This window comes from Xenopus laevis, chromosome 7S (assembly GCF_017654675.1).
Source record: "Xenopus laevis strain J_2021 chromosome 7S, Xenopus_laevis_v10.1, whole genome shotgun sequence".
NCBI lineage: Eukaryota > Metazoa > Chordata > Amphibia > Anura > Pipidae > Xenopus > Xenopus laevis.
Genome location: NC_054384.1, coordinates 52,097,575 through 52,122,340, shown reverse-complemented (window position 1 = coordinate 52,122,340; position 24,766 = coordinate 52,097,575). Strand labels below are relative to the sequence as shown.

The following is a 24,766-nucleotide window of genomic DNA, read 5'->3' as shown; positions in this document are numbered from 1 at the left end:
TAAAAAAAGTGCATTTCCTATCTCCACCCACACTGGAGGATTTCCAGTATGGTTGGTACAGTTTGAAACAAATATAGGATGCGTTGTAAGATTGCCATTTTCAATGCTGAGACCCTGCCAAACCATGTGATATTATATTTACCCCAAGTTTCAAGATCTTTTAAAAGGGATTTAACAAGTTGCTAGTTGGTTTGATTTAAATTGGCAAAATCAGGCGTAATTTTAATTCCAAGGCATATACTCTAGTATAAGCAGAGTTTTTCAGCATCCAAAATGTGTTGGAAAAGTCTACCTTGGCTTATACTCGAGTCAGCGGGCAGTAGCTGAGATTGCAGTCATTTTAATCATTCCTATACCAACAGTTCGCTTGGGGAGAGACTGCAATATGACACAGCGCCCTCTGTTGGTTATATGAAAGAATAACAGTGCGCCCTCTGTTGGTTATATGAAAGAATAACAGTGACTGCAATATCACACAGCGCCATCTGTTGGTTATATGAAAGAATAACTGACTGCAATATCACACAGCACCCTCTGTTGGTTATATGAAAGAATAACAGTGCGCCCTCTGTTGGTTATATGAAAGATTAACAGTGACTGCAATATCACACAGCACCCTCTGTTGGTTATATGAAAGAATAACTGACTGCAATATCACACAGCGCCTTCTGTTGGTTATATGAAGGATTAACAGTGATGGCAATATCACACAGCGCCCACTGTTGGTTATACAAAAGATTAACAGTGATGGCAATATCACACAGCACCCTCTGCACATGGTAGTGGGACAATGCACACAGTAATCCGTTTGGCAATTCTCTGTCACCATCAACTTTGCAAAGAAGTCCGGTTGATCGATGGGGGGGTCGCTTTGGCGGAATGTATGCTGCTGGGAGACAGGGCTGTAGTTGTGTCTAGGCTTATACTCGAGTCAATAAGTTTTCGTAGGTAAAATTAGGTACCTCGGCTTATACTCTGGTCGGCTTATACTCGAGTATATACGGTAGTCAATATATTTAGTTTTCCATGTAAAGTCAAAATTTATTTGTAGTAGCTTCTTTAAAGGTAAATTGATTCCCATTGCTGGAGATTTAGTTGGGTTAATAGAAAGTCCAGAATTTTTACTGAATAAGTCTAGAACTCGGTATAAGTTGGGTAGCGAGGTCATTGGCTTTGTCATTGTTAGCAATATATCATCTGCATATTGGCAACATTTATATTCGATATTACCAACGGTTAGGCCTGAAATCTGAATATATGATATTGACTAAGGGGCTCAATTCATAGGGGCAAATTCACCAAGATCCGAAGTTGCGCCGGCGACAGCTTCGCCACACTGTGGATGTGGAAATGTATCACCACTTAGTCTACCTAAATACATTTTTGCACTGTATACTATGGTGTTATAAAGAATAAATACTACACAGTTAGTTCTTATTTGTATTTTCCCCTTCTTGCTCTGTTCCTTGGGCTATTTCCAGCAACAGATATTTTTGGAATTTATAGTGAAACTAGTAATGGGTTGTTCAATAACAGGTGATTGAATGGTGTGACTAAGTAAGTCCATGTTGTACTTGAGCTGGAAGCAGTTTAACCCCTGGTAATTAAGTTATGCCTGTGAGTTGTTTATTATTCTAAAGGCTGAAAGGCTGCTAGAAGCAATAAAGAATGCTACCATAATAACTTATGTATATAAGTAAATATTGGCCTTTTACATGTTGTACCTTGAGCCACGATTTTAGGATGGTCCGTGTGCTTCTTCAGAGATAATGAAGTTCTTACTGTAACAGGAAGATGTGTAAGGGCACTTATTGTTTGTTCTGCATTTAATGCACGTTAAAACCCAGGTTTAAGCGCAAATAAACACATTTCCTAATTGATTCCATTATATTTTGCCTGGATGTACTCATGAGCGTTCGGAGTTGTAGTTTACTCAACTTGGGAGTTACCCAATGGCACATACTACTAAAAAATTATATTTAAATGAAAATGGTTTATTTAGAACAGGCATGTCCAAAGTGCGGCCGGGGGGGGGGGGCAATTGCAGCCCATTTTCATATTTACTCCGGCCCTGAGCCTCCGTCATGAAATTAATAACAATGCGGCCCTCCAGCACAGTGCAATCAGGAATCACGTAGCCCTAGCAGTAATAATTGGGCACATTAGTGAAATGATCTGCCACTTGGTCTATACTGCTGGCTGTGTGCTAAAGGTGTTAGCAATAGACACATACTGGCACATAGTGACGTGCCACTCTCGCATACGTGTCTATTGCTAACACCTTCAGCACACAGGCAGCAGTATAGACCAAGTGGCAGATCATTTCACTAATGTCCCCAATTATTACTGCTACAGCTACGTGATTCCTTGTTTAAATGAGTTAAATGATGTTAATGGTTCAAAGAATGTCAGGCTGAATTGTCGGCCCCAACACATTTTCACCTCACTAAATCTGGCCCTCATTGCAAAAAGTTTGGACACCCCTGAATTAGATGAAGCAGTGTTTTTTACATATGGGCTGATTTATACGAGACCTGTAATGTTCAGGGGTCTGGTTTTCTTTTAAAACCACATATTCAAGTGTGGTCATGCATAGACAAAAACTGGACAATAGACACACACACGGCCTCCATTCATAAAATCTACACACTCTTTGCACTTCTAAATATATACATGAATTAACGTTGCATCTGGCCTTCCTCTTCTTCTTCTGATATTGGAGAACCCTGAAGCTACATGGTGGTAGCCAGGGGTTCCCACAGTAAGCAACAGCAATAGGGGCACCAGACTAACAGAATTCTATTGCTATGCCAGAAAGCTCTCTCTCTATCTGCTGTGGGAAACAATAACAATGAAGAAAATAATAAAAAAAAATAATGCAAGTTCATCCCTACTTTTGTGTCAAAGCAGCTGGCTGGGTGGTGTTCTATGTGTTCCACTTCATAGCTATTTGCAATGTCATCATGTTACAATTTCAGCCTATATCCATAAGACCAGAGGTAAGAGCGATATATACAGTAAAAAATAAGTCCAGTGCAATTTTTTTAACATTTGTTTAGTCAGGTGCAATGTTTATAGCATTCACCTTTGGGATCTCATCTTGATTAGATCAGGTAACACATGCCTCTCTATGCGTATGGCAAATTCATTTAAAACTGGCTTCTAGACAGCCACCTTGTGCCTCTGATTGTAACACTGAACATACAATTTCAAACTTCTGGGTCAATGTTTCTTCTATCTGTGCTAGAAATATAGATTATTATCTTGTTTAATTCCTTAAATTATCACAAAAGCCATATCATAAATGTCGGAAAAACAACATATTCTGTGACTTTAATGATTACAAAAGAACCAGCAGGTTAGTATAGAACTCTCTATTAAAGGGTAAAAGTTATACACCGAGCTTTGGAATGCACATTTCACACATTGTAAGATGATGATGATACACTGCCACCATGACCTGTCCAGTTAGTATGAACGAAATGTCCAGGGTTATTTAGGAGTTCATATGTATGGGCACCAAAGTAGTCTCTCTGTGCCTGAAAAATAAATAATACTTAATGAGTAACACAAGAATGTTTGGACCAAATAAGGTCAGTGGCACTCACACTAGATAGAACAGCAAAGAAATAACTGATCGGCTCCCATCTGCCCTGTCTTGTATGCACCTGACAGACCTCAGATCAGGAGTGCCCATACTTTACTAATGCGAGGTCTACTTTTAGTGATATTGTCCCATTATGATCTACATCCATAAAATAATTGTTAGCATCTGTTCCATGTAAGAAAAGCATGAACTAGGAGGGTGATTTAAACAAGCTGTTTGTGGACAGTGTCTTGAGATATAATGATCACCAGCTAAAGGTCTACTGGTAGATCCCGATGTACCTTTTGGGCACCCCTGCCTTAGCTACAACAGCAGGACCTAGACCTGTATGCACTATGACAGGACCTAGATACAAAAGCAGAAAAAAGGTTGATCTGCTCCCATTTGTCCTGTTTTGACAGACCCTGGCTGCCTTTATTCCACTTTGCCCTTTCCACTAACCATGCTCCCATGCTTCCTGTTCCATTGTGACAGATGATTTCAGGTGACTATTTTAAGCATTTTAAATGGAACAAATTACTGACTCTGGCCTGTTATTTCAGAAGGTAACTCAGGGGGGTTATTAATAAACACTGGGCAAAATTGGTGGCTATAGGTTACTGCCCAAGTGCACATTTGCCCAATGTTTATAAATGAGCCCCAGGGTGACACGTCTTGAGATGACATGTCTGCCTCCTGAAAGTGAGCTGCATCAGAGTGAATCTTACACTTTGTTTGTAGCTTCTGTCAATTTTTATTTTACATATTTTGTTGAGCTTTCCTAAAACATTTCTTTTTAATATCAGGTAGGTCATCCCATAAGGGGATGGCATTAGGAAAATTCTGGGGACTGCAATACATCTTACATCCACATTATACTGGGGGAATGCTGTGAGAGTAATAACACAGCAGGGAAAAAATGTTTGCTGTTTTCCTGCTGACACATATTACGATTTATAATTATTTCTTCAAAGTATTTTAGACCTTTCACCTTGCCCCTCAACCACTCTTACCCGAGAACCAGGCAAAAGAACTGCATTAGAAAACTGCCCAAAACACTGGAAAAATTTGGAACTGGGCAGCAAACAATCAATGATTAGATTTTTATTTGATCAGCCAGCTTCAGAATTAATAAATATACAAAAACGTTGACCGGTTGCCATGGGTTTCTACCCAGGTGTAAGTTTTCCAAGTGCTCCCTCTATCAATATCAGTATATTTTCTTCAGCACAATGAAAGGAGAAGATTTGTAAAGTTTACCTAATTTGAGGCATCATATTTTAACAATCCCCCTACACAATGCATTTTTCATATATAGTAATGCTTCTATGCATAACTAATTAGCAATTAATTTAGATGCGTTCGACAATAATATAAGGGGTTAAGCATATATTGTAAGAAATGGATCTACTTAATGAGAGCACCTCTAATTTACGATTGGATAAAAAAGGCAAACTAACCACTGATCACAATAACAAATGGTGATGCCCAGTGCTACTACAAGAAAGGCTTGACATAGGGCCAAAGGAGCCCAAAAGGTTACCTAAGGCACTTTGAGTAAAGTTTTTCACTTTTTTCAATAATAACGGAGTGCTGCTGCTTTTATTGATCTATAGAATTTTGCCCTGGCAGAGGGTACAGCTTGCACCTGTTGCTGCAAAGAACCGTTTTTGCTTTTGAAGCACTCATAAACTGAATGTCCAGTGCTGCAACAAACCTTAAATCAACAGGAAAGCAAGGTGGGCTCCTGCTGTACAGGAGTCTGCATTTTTGCATCCCCAAAAATTGGTATTTCTTACTAAAGTTACTTAGTGGTGACCAGGTTATAACATCTATATTTGTTTCCTGTTTGATATTTATTTTTAGCTCATTATACACTTTAACCATCTGACTCAAGTAAGTCAAGCATTTCTATTTATGAAATGTTCTCTTACCCTCCATTACCTTACTTATTCCAATAGTAAAAACTCCAAATTTAGCTATAGGGCAATGACTAGTCACAACCACACTCACATTAAATAAAACGTTAAAGGAATATGAATAAGGAGGATTGTTGTGAGTCCAGTTCCATATTAGAGCAAAGTATAAAATGATATCTTGTTTTTAATATAATTACCTAATATCTAGAAGCATTAGGTTTGGCTTATCTGATTTACATACTCATGCAGATCCAGACTGGGATTCAAAATAGGCCCTGACATTTAAAGTACACAGAGGCCCAGAAATCGCACCACAGGCCCAAAAAACAGTGATTGTCTATGATATCTTACAGCAGCCCCTCTGGCATTTGCCAGAAGATTGCCAGTCTGGGCCTGTAGTCATGACCAATAATTTCAACATTAATATCAGCCTCATACATAAATTCCAGCTGACTCACCTGGATAAGATTTGCTGGTAACATCTCATGCCTATAACCATCATAGAATGAAAGGGCTGTAGTAAAGCAGGGCATTGGAATGCCATACTGTACTCCTGTGCTGACCACTCGCCGCCAGGACTCCTACACAAAAACATTTTTTTTTAGAGAAAGGACATAAGGTATGTTGAAAATGTTTCTTAAATGGATGCTCAAAAACAGGTAGTTTTTTTTGTACAAAACATCTTTTATGTTTACAGAATCCACAGTTGGTCATTGTGTCTTTAGAACAAGCAATAATGAACATAAAACTGTACATTTAGGGAAAGGAACAGTAAACTAGGGCTACTTTGAACACTTTAGTGATGAATTTCCATGCTATTATTTCCTGTAAAGAAGAAGGGCTGACTAAGGTTGAAGAGTTTTTTGGGGATGAGATCTAACAGATGATAATGGCACACACCAGAACTTTAAATTCAGGCTTCTGTAACTGACCTGAGCAGAGAGAATGATAGAGTTTAATCAGGAGGGAGGCAAAGAACGACAGGGCAGGGAGCAGAAACTTGTGTGAGGGACGCTGGTATTGCAGAATTCTGCAGTTCACTCACTAACATCACAGGTTATACTAATTAGGAAGTGTTAGGATCTCCTGACTCTGGCAGACATTCAGCAGAGGAAAATAAGGGGTGCTGGAGTGCTGCACTATGTAAATTTTTTAACATGTAAACTCATATCTAGTATAGGTAAATCTAAAAACAACTGGACTTGCTGAGTTTTCAATGAAGACGTTTCACTACTCATCTGAGCAGCTTCTACAGTTCAACTGTGGGAAGTTCTCGGCATATAAACTCTGTTCAGTTGGTCCCCTTTAAATTATAAATACTAAAAGGACATCACTTGCATGGACATAGCCAACTTTCTGGTGCCCGTGCATTGTGGGACCTTGGCAAGCCACTGAAGCAGTGAACAGGCATATTGTTTGGGTGATGGGGAAATGCTTTTACTGTAAGAATGAAAGACAAAATTCACAAAATTACTGCCAATCCGGAGTTTTGGTACAACTGAAAGTGTATTTCTTGCAAGTTGGTTTACGGTATGAAGTATGTAGTGAGTATAACGCAGCTGTAGAATGCAAAAGAAGATTCTTATTCTTTTAGAATTGACAAGTTCCTTACTACTCACCTGACAGTTCTCCATTTCACTTTTGAAAAAATTGTCCAGTAACAAGTTCTGAAGTTCTGGATTTCTGTCAAAGGCTTCTTTAATCTTCCCTAAAAACACACTGAGAAGCAAAGAAAAATTAATGCATACTGAAAATGTGCTTTTAGCCCTTAATGCGACAGATATTTGCTTCTTACCTACGAATAATACAGCCACCTCGCCACATCATTGCAATTCCTCCATAATTCAGCTTCCAACCAAATTCCTTGGCTGCTTGACGGAACAAGATGAACCCTTGCGCATAGGAAATTATCTTTGAAGCATAAAGTGCCTGCAGAAAAGATATTAAATCATTCTGAATGAGAGAAAATATACAAAGTTTTCAATGTGGGGTGTTAAAGCCTCAGTGAATTAAGCTCTATTTTCGTACATGTCCAATTTGCAATATTAACTGCATCCTCTTTGGAGAGTTCAGCTTTTCTTGTCCATTCTTTTTCATTGGTTTATCTCTATGTATCACAAACTTGCATGTTTGCTACTTAAACCTAAATAATGCTTTAAAAGACGTAGCCCATCTGCAAACGGTTTCGAAATCGAGTATTCTACACTAGGGGGCAAATTTACTAAAGGGCGAAGTGACTAATGCGTGATGTCATTTCGGTACTTTGCTGATTTACTAACAGTCGCTGGCATAACTTCGCTAGCAAAGGAGATAGACTCTAGCAGTACTTTGCTCCCTAATGCCTGGCGAATTTGCGATTTGGCAAATGGACGTAACTACGCAAATTCACTGAGATGCGGATTTTACTGGATGTTACCTCTTGTGCCAGACTTGCCTTTGCCACCTCAGACCAGGCGAAGTGCAATAGAGTAGATAGGACTTCCTAAAAAAATAGTTGAACACTAGCGTATTTTCCTTTTTCTGGGTGATATGCTGAAAAAATTAAAAAAATTTTTTTTGGGGGGTAACTGGTTTCCCCCCCTACATTTCCTAACATATGGCACATAAACTATACACTGGGCTCATGTGTAGGGCAATATAACAACTCTATTTTCTTTTATTAAGGTTTCCTGGGCTTGTGTAATGTAATGTATTTGCTGCAACATATACGTCCATTCAACTTTAAACTTCCCGGCGTATGCAAATGAATCAACGCTAGCGCAACTTCGCGTTGCTTGCCGCAGTAACGATAGCACAACGTCACCAGCATTTGGCGCCCTGGACGCAACTTCGGATTCTAGTGAATTAGCATTGTCCTGGCGAATCTACACCTGGCGAAGTGTTGCGATATGAGCGAAGCCGTTGCTGGCGAATTTTTGGAGGTTAGTAAATTTACCCCTATGTGTTTAATATTATTATGAACTTCTACTTTAAACTACTTTTGTCCTGCACAGCCCAATTGTGACTACAGTCTACCCATTCCTAGTCACCAGCTGGATGCTATGTAACATCTACGAGATAACTGAATAGAAGAGAAAAAAAAATGAAAACTCACTTTGCGAATATCCTCCAAGAAAGCCTTTTTGTCACCATAAAAGGTATTTACTTTTGGTCCTTTCAACTGTTTGCTTGCCTCTACACGTTCGGTCTTAAGGGATGAGAGACACCGTGCAAACACTGCTTCACCTATAAAATGCAAATGACGACAAACCAAATAGGTTTATTGGAACCATGGCTGGAATACTACCTCACTTCCCCATCAACATACCAGGATGAAAAAGTGCAGACCACTGTGTAATTAATACACAGAGTGGGTGTCCAAAAAGGTTTAATAAGGTGTCATTTACATTGGACAGCAAGTATGAATCTTTCCAGCAAACTTAAAAACATACATCACAAAAAAGTGGATGTATGAATTTGGATTGCATAATTTCCTAGCAAAGTGAAAGGTGGTCCTTTAAAATGTTTTCAGAAAACTTGTTTTTTTGCAACTACAGGATTTTTATTTTGCAAAAATCCACATTCCACATGGCTATGAACCAGGAAGTTACACAGAGCTTTTAATGAAAAAAAAAGAAAACCAGAGGTTTATAAAAAAAAAATTAACAAATAATGGGTCAATAATAAAAATGGGATCAGATGGCCCTGCTCACAACACATTTATTATGTGTCTATTCTACTTTATAATCACGCTAAGCTGGTACCTGCCTTCACAATCTGATTGAACAAACTTTTTCAGTTAAGCAATATGGATAATGTTGGAGCTGATAATTACTGAACATTTACATTAAAAAAAAAAGCACTATTAAGAGTTGATGTTTAAAGAAAGCTGAAACTGCAGAGGTATGAAAATACAACTGTTTAATGTATATTTTTCATATGTAATATTTTTATTAGAATTAAGCCTTTTTTTAAATGGAAATTCCCATGCACACAACCAAAACAGTCTTTCAAGCACTTAATTTAAATACACAGAATAATTACCTAACTAAAGATTACACAACTAACCAATATTTCTAATTTCACAGTTGACACAATCATTATTGTGTAGTTCACACTTCCTTTTTGGAATTACACCACTTGTAATCTTCTCAGGAATCTTCTCCAGGAAGTGAACAGGGCTTTGCAAACTGCTGTTTCTGCTTAGAGATTTTGATTCCAAGCTATGTTTCAGTGCAAATTTACCCACACCCTACAGTCTTGTATTGCAACAAAAGGCATTGCTTAACTTGATTTCTCCCCCACCTAAAGCAAACAGTATCATACATAGTTATGATTCACAAGCATAAAACAGAAATTTGACTTTAGCAGTGCCATGTGTATATGGAATCTGTTCTTTTTTTGTATCCTTTAAGCACAGAAAATTGATTTTGCAATTAATTATTCAATGACAAATTAACAGATATTCCATTTCCTTCTGTGGAAAATATAAGAACTCCTTAGCTTCCATACCCCGTATTGTCAGTGTCTCTATCTACCAGTCTCCGACACGTTGAGTTGAGAATTGATTTCCTGCAAAACTGTGCTTAGGCAAGGAATCAGTATGCTGGCATAGATAGCTTTCAAGATATGAGAAAATTTAGCTTGTCTCTGCTATAACAAGTGTGATTTATGGCCCTGTTTCTACCCCCAATTATGTCATTGTTGCCCCTGGACTTTAAAGCCCCATTTATTTTTATTTAATGCTATTACAACACAAGGATGCAGATGCCAATTGATGATGAAGTTTGTTAATAGTGAAAATTTCTGCTTCTACAAAACTGTAACCTCAAGAGAACAGATAAGGCAGTAAATTACTACATTTATGGGAAACGGAGGAACTAAAAAAAAAAAAAGCTAGGCACTTCAATTTACCTAGCTACCAAAATATTAATATCATTTACATATACTGTGCCCAGAGGCTATAAGCCAGAACCACTGGCTTCTAGTTAGGAAACAAAGTAATCTATTATAGCTATTGCACAAAATCTTTATTTTGTGAAGCATGATATGTTGTATGTGCTTACACCTCCCTCCCTTCTTCCTTTCTGTACCCCTTCCCTTATTATTATAAAAAAAATCAATAAAATAATGATTTTTCAAAAAATAGAAAAAAAAGGGTTAGCTCAAAACATCATTATGTCTATTACCCATTTGGCTTCAATCAACCTTATCTTAAAAGCATAGACTCTCCCTGAGGTTTTTTTGTTTGCTTAATATTTCCTCCAGCAACAACTTATCAAATGGTCAGCTGCTCCCATATCTTAAGAGTTTCAACCTACTTTGTATTAGACAAATCACTGCTTCTTCTGCAGGTGACTAATCTAAATCGCCTGAAGAAAAATTGCTGGGGGGATGGCACTCGGATCGCTTCAGCTTTCTGAACTCGCCCAAAGTTTCCTTGTGAGGCAACTTTGGAAAATGAAGCATTCAGACTGCCATCCCGTCAGCGATTTTCATTCTAGCCGGTGGGAAGGCAGTTCGGGGAGATTAGTTGCCCGGAGAAGAAGCGATTTGTCGCTGGGTGACTAATCTAAAATAGCAGCGTGTGTCTCTGCCCTTAGAAATCTGTGCTCACCTATAAGTGTTACAGGTACGCCAAAATCAAGAGCAGAAATAGCTGTCCATTTTCCTGTTCCTTTCTGTCCAGCTGTGTCCTGTATCTTTGGGAGCAGGTGTTTGCCATCTGTATCTCTGAACTTCAAAATTTCAGCTGTGATTTCAATTAAGAAGGAGTCCAATTCTGTTTTGTTCCACTCTTCAAAAGTCTGAAAGAACAAAAGAACAGGTACCATAAGATTTTTTGTTATGTGGGAATTTGCATGGGGCATTTGTTCTGCTTATGTTTTTAAACGGCGAGTTCAGGTTGACCTCACTGCGCTGTTTGCAGGTTGGGGGCGCGACCTTACACTGCCGGCTTCCGACTTTTGGTTTTATAGCCGTGTGCCTCCCTTTTGTGATGTCATTGGCGGGGCAGGGCGGGTCCATAAACGGAGGACGGAAGTCGGGTGCGGGCAGGCGCATGTCAGGTGGTACAGGTTTGGGTCAAGTTTTTCTCGACCCATACATCACTAGTAGCCAAAAAAAAAAAAAAAATTATATATATATATATATATATATATATATATATATATATATATTTGTTTGTGGCGGTGGATTGCTATTTTACTTCAGATGATAGCTATAATAAAATAAAAGTTACATTAAAATAAAGTCAAAAACTGAAAACGTAATTAGTTTTCCTGAGACAGAATGATAAATTACTTTGTCAATTTTAGAGCTTTCTGATCTTCTGGGGTGGAAATATCTCTAGCCTGTGGCTATAATCTACAGCACCACTAACAATTTTCTGTCTTGAGGCATGGACAAAGTAAATGTGGACAGCATGATAGGGCAGCGGATTGGTGTGTAGCAGGCACATAGGTACTGTATAAGATCCTTATTTAAAAACCTGTTATCAAGAAAGCTCTGAATTGCAGAAAGGCCATCTCCCATAAAGTCCTGTTATTCCTCAACCCAGTCCATTGTTAAAGTGACATTTCTTCTACACCCATACCTCCCAACTGTCCTGTTTTCTGCGGGACAGTCCTGATTTGGACAACTCAGCCTGAAGTCCCGAGTTTTTCTCTTTGATTTCCTTCACGGATGCCAGAATAAAATACAAAGTTTGTCTTAATTAAAATAAGAGGCTTTTTCAGTGGGCATAGCTGAACGTAGCAGGGCAGATCTTTTTGTCCCTCTTTCCATTTTTAAATGTTGGGAGGTATTTTCACCAGCCCTCATTAAATGCACATGCCAACGGAGATGCACCTGTCTTAGAAGAAATCAGTTACATGGAAAGAAAGCCCATGGGGGCTTCTAGAACATTGTCTTAGGTAATATTATAAATTGTATGTTGTGGTTTTTTTTTTTTATGCATACATCATTTTGTATTAAGAACATCCCTAAAACATATGTATAACCCTTATAAGACCTGATCTCTTAAAGCACATTACAGAAAAATGGAATGGAATGTTTAAAAACACCTGCTTATATCAAAGATGTATAATGATAATGGAAATGTAAACATTGATAATGTTTATGAATCAGTGAATTTGATGTATATACAGATAATACTATGCAAAATTATTATTCAAAACATTCTTTTGATGTGATAATACTTCTTGATTAATAAAAGTGAATACACAAGAAAAAAAAACATCTGCTTAATGCAGAACTCTGAAGTTTATAAGGGAATTTATATGCTGTATGGTAAACAAAGCTAATAGGATTTTTTGACATTCATGCACCACAAAATTCTACCTTGGCCATCTCATCTTGGTCAATTCCCAAAATATCTTTCATTAAGTGGTAGGCTTCACATATCAGCTGCATATCTCCATATTCAATGCCATTGTGTACCATTTTTACAAAATGTCCAGCTCCTTCTTCACCAACCTGGCAAGAAATACATTGAATGTAACAGCATCAGTTACATGCCAGACATTAAAATACACATTTTATATTACATGAGTTTTTTTTTAGATAATCCTGGCTAGTAAATATGATGCAGAGGGGATACACAGGTATATTTTGTGATGATCAACACACATACTAAAGGGAAGTTCATCTTTCAATCTTTCAATTTACTTTTAGTTAATCTTGTGACACATTCCTAATGTTGCCCCAACCCTAGCACAATGGTATTAAAAAAAGTATTGATATTTTATTTTGGATTTAAGAATAATAAAATAAATGGGGCATTTCACCTTTGAGAATGTTGTAAAATGTCCTATTCTTAACTATTCAATTTGTCTTCAATTTTAAAGTTAACTGATCCTTCTTCTGCCCCTTTCCAGTTTTCAAGTGAGACTCACTGACCACAGAAACAAAAATATATTGCTCTGACAATTTTATTGTCTTTGCCACTTTACTGCTTAGCCTAATATTCATTCTATTTATATTTCTGCCTCCCAATGAAGTGACTGTCTGCCTTGGGTACACTGGACCATAGCAATCAGATAGGTGCTAAAATTCTAAACTGGAATATAATAATAATTCAAACACCACAAAATATAAAAAACAAAGACTAACTGCAAATGCTCACTGTCTACACAACACTGAAAGTTCATTTAAAGGCAAACCGCCCCTTTAAAATAACAGGATTTCAAACAGTTTATTGTTATTTACATATAATAGCACTTACCCAATCACAGCATGGTTCATTGTCCACCTTAGCAGCAATACTCTGGAAAATGTTTTTGATATGGGGCCTACAAAGTAAAAAATAAACAAACAGGGGTTTCATTAGAGATGCAGGAAAAATCGTGAGTGTAGCTACACAGAGCAGAGATCAGCCAGAAAAATGCAAGCACTCTCTTTTTTGGCATGATCTTCACCCCTCTCCATGTAGTTGCACTTAGGCTGATGCTGTGTCTGTCAGTTCAGCTAAACAGGGAAGCATATAGGTATCGGAGTGGATCCACTTCTCTCCATCTGCCTACAAAATGCAGGCAGTGCCACTCCTAGAAGTCAGCAGTCAATTACTAGGGGAGGCAAAAAGCCGCCTCCTGTAACTGTATGAGTAAAATGTCTGGTATTTAAATCAGCTCCGCTAGTGCAGATGGCGCGCTCATTGCACTAGTGTGTCCTCCCCTTTGACCCACTCCGACGCAAAGTTTTAGGCATGGAATGGGGGGGGGGGGAAATCAGGTGCAAATTTGTACAGTGTTTATAAATACTGCCACAATGCTTTGTATAAACATTTACCTCCCTTCATCCTTTGTTGAGACTGTTTTGGCAAAGGCTAAAATTATAATCTAATAATCTACCTTTGTAATTAAAACAATAGCAAATATGCTTGTTTAGCATGAACCCCTTGTATACTGCCCCTTTAAATATGCCGCCCATATATCAACTTGAGCGACATTACTTCCAGGACAGTCAATGGGAGCGTTTATAAACTTTTTGCATGACAATTTAATGGCACAAGTTGTTGGGGAGCCAACCAGAAAAAATACTATATGGGATCTGGTGATCTCGATGACCCATAACGTATAGCAAGCAATTGAACCCCTGGGCACCAGTGACCATAATGGTATCTCATTTAATGTCTGTTGCAAAAAACAAATATATACTGGGACAACAAAAACCCTGAATTCAGAAAAGCAAACTTTAGCTCCTTAAGGGTCTGCCCTGCAGAGCATAGATCGGGCATTATGTTTTCTGCTAAAAACACAGAACAGCAATGGTTGGCATTTAAAATTATATTAAATCATTACTGCTCTCAGTTATTACCTTAAGAAGTAAATGTGGCTTAATATAGAGGTAAAGAAGTTAATCGGAATTAAGAGAAACGCTACAAGTCTGTGGGGACAGAAGCTGCATTTAATGAATATAAACACTATAATAAATGTTGTACAGCAGCAATCTGGAGGCTAAGACTAACCCCAAAAAGTTTTTTAAGTATATTAATAGTAAAACAATGCAGGTTCAGAGTGTTGCCCCTTTAACAGATACAAAAAAAAACAGATACTAAATTAGTTATTTTCTTCAGTGTTTATAACAGAGGGGTCAGAGTTCGCAGATCCGCCGCATAGCTGCAGCGTTGTCTCAGCTCAATATAGTCAGTGGCTGATTATAGGGTTCATAATGCTTTACTAAAAAAATCTGAATAAGGCACCAGGGCCAGATTGAATGCACTCACAGGTTTTAAGAGAGTTTAGTTCAGTTTTGGACTAGTCTATTTTTGATTTTCTCAGACTCTCTTTCATCTGGTATGGCACCTATGGATTGGAGGAAATCTGACATCATTCCTATTTTTAAAACGGGTTCGCAATTTCAGCCTGGCAATTATAGGCCTGTAAATTCATCTGTATTGGGTAAATTATTTGAAGGCTTGTTAATGGATCTCATCGACGAAGGGCTGTTGGGCTTAATGAAGTTGTTTGCACATGGATAGGAAACTGGCTACAGGATCGAGTGCAGATGGTGGTTGTTAACATGTACATGCTCTAATTGGAGTAAAGTTCTTAGTGGGGTCCCTCAGGGCTCTGTATTGGGCCCACTTTCATTTAACTTATTCATTAATGACTTAGGGGAGGGTGTTGTAAGTAATGTATCAGTGTTTGCAGATGACACAAAACTATGCAGCCCAACTAATTCTATCCAGGATGAAGCATATTTGCAACAGGATCTTGACAAGCTGGCAATCTGGGCAGCTAAATGGCAGATGAGATTCAATGTTCATAAATGTAAAGTCATGCACCTGGGCTGTAAAAATATGTAACCCACTTATACCATAAATGGGACTGCACTAGGCAAATCCATAATGGAAAAAGACCTTGGAGCCCTTGCAGATAATAAACTTGGCTGTAGCAAGCAATGCCAGTCAGCAGCTTCAAGGGCAAAAAGGTCTTGAGCTGTATTAAAAGGGTAGCATAGATTTGAGGGAGGAAGGGGTTATTCTTCCACTGGAATATGCTGTATAGTGAGGGAATGGAAGAAAGGTTATAGTACAAGTTGATCAAGGGACTGGTCTGATTGCCATCTTGGAGTCAGGAAGAGATTTTTTCCAAAATTGGAAAAAAATTGCAAATTGGAGAGGCTTCAGATTGGGTTTTTTGCCTTCCTCTGGATCAGCTTACAGTTAGGCAGGTTATATATAAACTTAAGGTTGAAGTTGACGGACATGTGTCTTTTTTCAACCTAACTTAATATGTTACTATGTGACCTTGGAGCACACTTTTTTGATGATGCAAGGGCAGAAGGTTATTATAAATATAGTTAAAGGCAGTAAAAGCTCTCTGCTGTGTGTAAGCACTCTTTTGTTTTACAAAAAATAAAAAGGACAGCGGCCTCAATACTAGAATGAATAAAGATAATGGAAAGCACTACGGAGCTCTGTTGCCTGTACAGAAGCACTGCAGTGTTGATCCTCTTTGTAGTCTTGTGACCTCCATTGTACTATAATTTATAGCAGGTGGTTATATTATCTGCAATATATACACCTTTAGAAAATTTAAAGCAGCTTAATACCAGGCTTGTTTGTCTCCTCCAGGCATGAGGGAGGGGCCATATCGTGCCCCATCCTCTCCTCCACTGACGCCACTTCCAACAAACAAAATTTTCTTGGCCTTTAGCTCATTGCAACGTCTCTGAAAAATAAACAGGCAATAACACAAAATCAAAACTATAAACATCATACTTTATAAAAAAAGGCTATTTTGCAGCACAAAGCCCATCTCTTTGTCAAGAATATTATTAAAAGGATATGATCATTATAAAAAAAAAAAAGTTTTCTAAACTGGAATCTCAGAGAGAACCAACAGAGCAAATTCTTATTAGATTTACACAAAAAGACTTTATACTTTGCTGTCCACCTTTTCATCAGACATGGATTGCTCTGCTCAGATTCTAATTCGATTAAGTTGCATGAAAGCCTGAAGCATGAATAAGGCCCAGCTGCTAACAGTTCCCTGCCACTGAAAGCCAAGTAATTAATGATAATTATTCTGCTTTTTCATTCTTACTACTTTTGATACATGTGTAATATCTATACTACTTAATCACAGTTTTTTTACTCAAAAAGGTCCTGTTGTACTTTTTTTATCAAAAAAATTAAAAAAGATAGTAATCCTATTACAGAGAATAAGTAAATTGGCCCAGCTTGAATTATAGACTATGAAAAATGGTGTACCTTGTCTCTAAAAAACCTGGAATGTCAAAAAGTGAAAAAGTTTTTTTTAGACATTTAGGAGCAGATTTATTAAAGTGTGAATTTAGAACTCACCACAGAAAAACTCGCTCACTTTATATTCATTCCTACGGGATTTTTAAAAGCATATTTATCAAATGGTGAACTCCGTTATAAATACGATTCTAAAAATCCCGTAGGAACAAATAGAACATGGATGAGCAAACCTTTTTTTAACCTCTAAAATTTATGTAAATAGTGCCCAGAATAACACACCTTTCTTTCTGTACGTTGTCTCTAAATCACAAGTAGCTCCACTGCAGCTTACTACAGCTAGTTCCTGGTCTAGAGTGAAGCTTCCCCCCCCCCAAATTTTTTTCTGAGCTCTCCTTTTCTCTTTGATTGTGAAGATAGTAGGGATGCACCGAATCGACTATTTTGGATTCGGCCGAACCCCCGAATCCTTCGTGAAAGATTCGGCCGAATACCGAACCGAATCCGAACCCTAATTTGCATATGCAAATTAGGGGTGGAAAGGGGGAAAATATTTTACGTCCTTGTTTTCTGACAAAAAGTCACATGATTTCCCTCACCTAATTTGCATATGCAAATTAGGGTTTGGTTCGGCCTGGCAGAAGGATTCGGCTGAATCCGAATCCTGCTGAAAAAGGCCGAATCCCGAAGCGAATCCTGGATTCGGTGCATCTCTAGATGATAGTCAAAAAAGTTCCTCTTGCACATGTCTGACTGATTTCAATTGGAGCAGGAGGCACTGGCATGCACCGTAGACACCTCTTTCACCATCGGGAGCTCACAGTAGAAGCTGCTAGAGATAAACTAGCTGAAATGAGCTGCTTGTGATTCTGAAACAAACGGAGATTGAATGGCAGGGAAAATGTATGCTATTCTGGGGGCTGATTAGAGTCTTTTAGGGGGTTTAAAATAAAAAGGATGAAAAGCAGCGTTGAAGCTCAACTTACAGTGCTGTCTCTGTATTCTGAATTTCCACCATCAATGATAATATCACCAGGCTCCAGCAAAGGAATCTACATATGAAAAAAATATATATTTTATATGAGGAATAAGCAAACAGGTCCACTGGTACTCTAATCTTGACAACTGGGACTTTAACAAAGAAACACAAGTCTGTCTTATTTGACTGCAGTGGAAGGGGTCTAGATCTTCCCTTTACACATACCAAATTATTTATGAAGTCATCAACAGCCTGTCCAGCTTTTACAAGCATCATTATTCTCCGTGGCTTCTTCAGCTTGCACACCATTTCTTCTAGGGAGTGGGCACCAATAACTTTAGTTCCTTTTGCTTCATTAGCCAAAAACTGGTCTACTTTTGACACCGTCCTGTTATATGCACATACCTTAGCATAAAGGAGCAAACTTTTTAAAAAATGTTTAAACAAACACACATCTTGTACAAATATACAATTATGCAATATAGGTAAAATAACCAATTTCTCACAAAATGGCACGAGTTCTTAATATTGAGCCTACAGCATTCCATATTAACATTACTAAACACAAACAGGAGCACAGCAAATGCCACAGTTTTCATGATATAATGCATTGCGGTTTATTGACCTGAGCAGCTTCCAGCCAATGAGAAATTTTGTTGGCTTTAGAGATTGTTTGAATTCTGTCTGGGGTTAAAAATCCCAAGAGAGGATACAGATGTTCATAGCACTGGATTATTCTTTGGTCTTATAAGGTTATACCATCTTTCTTGTTTTACTGCTGCTTTAACCTATTTTTTCAAATATAAGATATGTCCATAACCATGTCAAGTGTGTAATGAATTATCTTATTTAATATATGGATTGTGTGGTGTATATGGCACAGAGATATATTTGCTTAACAAGTAGACATTATTCAACACATTTACTATTTATAAGTTTAAACAAATGTCCATTGAACTAGGGTTAAGAAAAAGTAATGAATGCAGAAAGTTCCAGAAAGTTAAATGTGCTTTGCCTTCATGGGTAGAAATGAATTATTTAGAACATATGAACTTAACAAAATGTACATCACTAAAAACATTATGTTTTCTAAAGAGTCCATTATAAACAAGGAACAAGGTTTAAGAGTTACAACAACCAACAATTAGTCAACATTCATTTCTTCATTTCAGTACATACCACAAAGCCATGGTCGTTCATATTCAACACTAGGTTTTGACCCATCACAGCCAGTCCAATAAGGGCAATGTCAGCTCTACATATTAAGATATAAAAAATCAATATAGAATATGTTAGCAATGGCACTGTAAGACATTTGTATTTAACATCTACATAATGAAGTCATACTATACATCTTACACATCTGCTCTGCTCGAGGAAACTTATAGAAGCTGATTAAGAAAAGACAGTAAGAAACAGCAAATTAAAAAATAAAAGGGAAGCAAAAAAAATTAAAGGTGGGGGAATGAGAGAGGCAAAGTGGGAAAAGAGGATTAGACAGATGCAAGGCAAGTAAGAGAAGATTTGGAATATAAAATTTTGAACAAAGGATGATGGAAAGGATTACTTTGAACGGTTTTATTGTACAAATACAGCTCTGGTTTCAGTCCTTTACACATGGCCATTTTTACATTTTTCCTGTGCAGTGGCTTTATGTGTTCCTCCTTACAATAATGGAAATTGGCCACTTAGCTGTGGTGCCTGCACAGACAGCACATGAATGAACACAAGACAATGCGTGTTTTTATTTCATATGCAGTCGGTGCTTCACTGCAGTCCCATCAAATGAATTTATCAGAAAAAGCCCTAGTAATGCTTGGTAATTTTTCCCTACTACCGGCATAACATTTTTCCCACCTGCCAATTTTTGGAGGGGAGAACAAGATAGTTTAGGGAGGCCCTGTTTTCTATGTCAATAAAATTAGGCTAGTTGCATCTTATGTTATACATTACAATGTCAAAATTCAGCTGCAGATCAGCATTTTTTATTCCCCAACTATTTTAGCCTTATTGTTAACAGGCTGAAGTGGTGCACTAGCACTCCTTGCAGACATGCAAGCATGTATTGACGCAAGTGTTTTAGGAAACAGAGACAAATTGCACAATTTTGTGTCCATTTGAAATTGAGCGCTTATGCCAGAAACACATCATGTTTGTATGCCTGCAATGATCACAACATGAAATAACATATTCATCAAATAAAGACATGTATAGACAAAGCTAAAGGTAATAGACTCTTAATGACAACACAATGTACTTCCTGAAACCAAAGAGCTTTTTTTACTTCAGGTTGCACTGAAGCTTTGCTGAAACACACCCTTGGTAGAATTCCCGTGTGACTCACTACAATCATAAATCCATTCTTAAATGCAAACAAAACAATCAGAACAGATATGCATTATTACAACCAATAAAAAGAGATTGAAAACCAACCAGGTTTTTCTCAGGTGTACTGTTTTTATACAGTGACATGGACACATTGTAAGTATAACAATGGCATTTTATCGTTTTATCTGTAATGAACAGCTTGGTAACAACAGTTTCCATTTTTTTTGTTAGCAAATTAATTTTCAGCATCCACCTGTCTCTTTCAGTGCATTTTCTATCAAACCAGAGAATACATTTGTAATGTTCTCTGACCCTCATCAGAACCATTTCTTCTCTATCTTGTATATTTATATATTGTTAAAGGGTACACAGAGTACGTTTACCGTTTAAAGACCATAGCTCAGTGTGGGTTTAAGCATGTGTCCTTTCAAATCAGCTGAATAAGGAAGTCATATTCATTGTCTCTGAGCAAATTTAACTGGAGTTACTTTAGTCCAGCACACAGTTATGTCTGGCCAATGAGTTATAAACTGTCCGCCATAATGGGTGGTCCAGTATTGAACTCGGACTCCCCATTAAAAAGCTTGGAAAAGCCCTGCAACATTAATGTCTATATTTTTCCAATGTCATTTGTCAGTGAAAATATAAACAGCATTAAAGTGAAAATCAGTTTGCAGAACATTTGATTATCCAGCAAAACTATCCAGTTTTTGGGGATGTCCACCCAAAACAGTTTTTTTCCCTACTTGCCAAGATATGTTACACATTTTCAATTGTTTTAAGATGATTTGTAAATGTAAATTGCTATTAAAATTAGTATAAATCTGACAATTTGTATGCTCTGCACTTTTGGTCAGAACCGAAAGAGAGAAACAAATAATAGTTTTAATTGCTTCTACAAAAAAGTTAAGTGTTTCATTAATGTACATTGGAAAGTTGCTTATAATTATATTTGTTTTCATTATGTCGTTTTTGTGTTTTAACATACATAAAATACAGATTTTAGTGCTTACCAGAGGTCATAAGCAATTACAGTAACTGGTGTAAAATTAAACACAGACACAAAGTAATAGCCTTGATTAGCTACAGGATTACAGCATAGCTAGCAGAAATCATCTGTACTGTAGAAGGGATAAGGGGAGGGGGAGGGGTCATTAACCTGCAAAAAGGTTATTGCACTGGGACACTGTAGTATTTAAAAGCTGACATAAAGTTCTGTTTTAATGCTGAATACCAGCGCCGGAACAAGGGGTAGGCAGAGAAGGCATGTGTCTAGGGCGCAAAGCTTGGGGGCACCAGGCATGTACCTTCTCTGCTTCCTACCCCTAGTCTGGTCCCCATTTCTTCTCATCGGCTGTGAGAGCGAGCACCTATTCACACGTGTGAACATGTGTGAGTCAATTCGGCACTTCGAACAGCCAGGTTGCTTAGGGCGCCTGGCTGGCAAGGCCCACCACTTCAGAATACATATTTAATTTAAACAGGAATAAATCTTAAAATGAATTAATGTTACAGCTAACTCTCATCAGCAGAGTCTCATGCAAACTTATCTAGACCTTAAAAGTAAGAGTAACATCAAAAAATGAAAGTGTTCTAAAGCAATGAAAATATGTACTGTCGTGCTGCACTGGTAAAACTGGTGTGCTTGCTTCAGAAACACAACTATAGTTTACATAATTAAGCTGCTGTGTAGCCACGGGGGCAGCCATTCAAATCTGAAAAATTAACAGTCAACAGAAACGCTCTATTGTATACAATGGGATTATTCAGAATGTATCTGTTAATTACTGTGTCCTGTGCTTCAATGTCTGCCCCCATGGTTACACAGCAGCTTGGTTATATAAACTATAACTGTTTTTCTGAAGTAAACGCAGCAGTTTTGCCAGTGCATTATATTGACTTTCCTTTAAAACACTTTCATGTATTGGTGTTACTTTTCCTTTAAAGAGATACTAATGCATATGGGGTGCTTAAACTAACATATTCCCGGGACTTCTGATTATAGAGGCCAGTTCCACATTATTTCAGTTCAAAACAAAACTCACACTGCACTACTTTCCTTTAATTTTGTCAACATGAAACAAACATCATGCTAGCATTATACAAAAATCATAAATGGCTGTGAAATGATTGGTTTTAATTCTCTTGAGACTCGGGGTGGAGTGCATTGTGTTGAGGCTGCAGTAGTGAAAACAGTATAGAAACAAACAAATCTGTTTCTCTGCTGAATTCAGATAATGGGGAAAAAGAAAGAATGCAGGGGCTTACAGGTAATAATGAAAGATGCGATATAAAAATAAACTCTGTATAGTTTCAATCTACAAATATTTACATAACTTTTACTTTGATTTTTTTTTTTTTTTTTATCTCCACTAAAGTTTCTGCCTTTTTCATAAAAAGCTTATCGACATTTCAAATACTTCAGATTGAAAGAAAGGCCTGGGTTACCTATTTCATATAGAGCAATTAAACAAAGAGGTAGTTAAAAGACCAGTTCACCAAACGTAGCAACTCAGTCTCTTATCGAATGTGCAAAGAAATTTGTAGAATTTGATTTATTCCCACACAAGAGATGGAATACACTGCTATGGCCTTTATGATTGACACCTCTTTCATTCTCTCTCCTAGGCTGAATAGGGCACGCAAAACTAATTAATGCATACGGCAATAAAGAGCTCCTGTACTTACTGAGCCATGTTGGAGACGTCAGGCTTTGCAGATATAAGAGAAAAAGAAGCGGAACGCCACCAGTCACAGATTAGATTCTTCTTAGAACAACACTTCCAGCTAATCAGGTTTGTGAGTTTAAGCAATCTGATGTGAGGCATGCCCTTATTTTGCTATTGACTGCCATTGGTTTAGAGGGCTCGACCAACATGTCACTTGCCCAATCACCGCGTAGGATTTCTCGCAAGGCTGTGGGCAGAGCTTGCCCGACTGAAGCAATCGTATACCGAACTCGTTGACTGGCTCACCATGACTTTGCATGTGATTGTAAAGGAAATGTCACTCAGGAAATCATTTTCCTGATTTGACACGAATTTGTTTAGCGATTGTTAAAGTAGGGCTTGTCCGAGCTGCACTGATGTTGAGCCATTGGGATGTGCCCATCAAATCATACACTGGCGTAACGATTGCGTCCCTGATCTAGTTGATGTTTTTGGTAAAAATATTTGGGATGCACGCAACTTAAACTAGCTCACAAGCTTTTAGTAAAGCTGTGCGCTCAAATGATCGCCTGCCAGCGCTAAAATTGTCTACAGTGGCATGTGATGCCAGATAAGACCAGTGAGACTGGGAGAGAATGATATATTGACATTGAGTGGCAGATTTGTCAAAGTTCAAGGTGAATTTTCGAATTCAAAATTTTTTAATTTGGAGCTATTTTTTTATGTACTTCAACTCGGGAATAGTCCAGATTCGATTTGAATTTGAAAAAAAATTAGAATATCGAAATTTATCACACTGTCAATTTAAAAATTCTACTTCGACCATTCGGCATCTAAAACCCGCTGAATTGTTGTTTTAGCCTATGGGGGACCTCCTAGAACCTACCTGGAGTCAGTTGGTGGACTTTGAAAAATCAAAATTCAACATCACATAACATTAATTAGTCACAATTACTTAAAGGGATACTGTCATGGGAAAATAATTTTTTTTTCAAAATGAATCAAATAGTGCTGCTCCAGCAGAATTCAGCGATGAAATCCATTTCTCAAAAGAGCAAACAGATTTTTTTATATTCAATTTTGAAATCTGACATGGGGCTAGACATATTGTCAATTTCCCAGCTGCCCCCAATCATGTAACTTGTGCTCTAATAAACTTCAATCACTCTTTACTGCTGTACTGTAAGTTAGAGTGATATCACCCTTTCCCCCCCAGCAGGCAAACAAAAGAACAATGGGAAGGTAACCAGATAGCAGCTCCCTAACACAAGATAACAACTGCCTGGTAAATCTAAGAACAACACTCAATAGTAAAAAACCCATGTCCCACTAAGACTCATTCAGTTACATTGAGAAGGAAAAACAGCAGCCTGCCAGAAAGCATTATTCTCCTAAAGTGCAGGCACAAGTCACATGACCAGGGGCAGCTGGGAAATTGACAAAATGTCTAGCCCCATGTCAGATTTCAAAATTGAATATAAAAAAATCTGTTTGCTCTTTTGAGAAATGGATTTCAGTGCAGAAGTCTGCAGGAGTAGCTCTATTAACTGATGCGTTTTGAAAAAAACATGTTTTCTGATGACAGGATCCCTTTAAATT

At 37.7% G+C, this 24,766-nt stretch overlaps 1 protein-coding gene across 2 annotated transcripts in view; it reads right to left on the bottom strand.

The window, feature by feature from the left end:
• Nucleotides 1-3,305: 3,305 nt before the first annotated feature.
• Nucleotides 3,306-24,766, bottom strand: part of kif1b.S (kinesin family member 1B S homeolog) — a 213,858-nt gene continuing 192,397 nt past the window's right edge. The window contains exons 1-13 of one of the 2 annotated variants that reach the window (XM_018227629.2): nt 23,187-23,343; nt 19,350-19,425; nt 18,396-18,575; nt 18,178-18,243; nt 16,540-16,658; nt 13,709-13,775; nt 12,826-12,960; nt 11,102-11,291; nt 8,600-8,730; nt 7,301-7,434; nt 7,125-7,224; nt 5,964-6,086; nt 3,306-3,539 (exon numbers count right to left, since the gene is read on the bottom strand). In XM_018227629.2, the coding sequence (XP_018083118.1) occupies nt 3,420-3,539; nt 5,964-6,086; nt 7,125-7,224; nt 7,301-7,434; nt 8,600-8,730; nt 11,102-11,291; nt 12,826-12,960; nt 13,709-13,775; nt 16,540-16,658; nt 18,178-18,243; nt 18,396-18,575; nt 19,350-19,425; nt 23,187-23,326 (1,581 nt within the window). In that variant the 5' untranslated portion in view covers nt 23,327-23,343 and the 3' untranslated portion in view covers nt 3,306-3,419. Of the gene's footprint in view, nt 3,540-5,963; nt 6,087-7,124; nt 7,225-7,300; nt 7,435-8,599; nt 8,731-11,101; nt 11,292-12,825; nt 12,961-13,708; nt 13,776-16,539; nt 16,659-18,177; nt 18,244-18,395; nt 18,576-19,349; nt 19,426-23,186; nt 23,344-24,766 lie in introns of those variants that run through there. The other variant, XM_041571248.1, reaches the window with a different exon arrangement.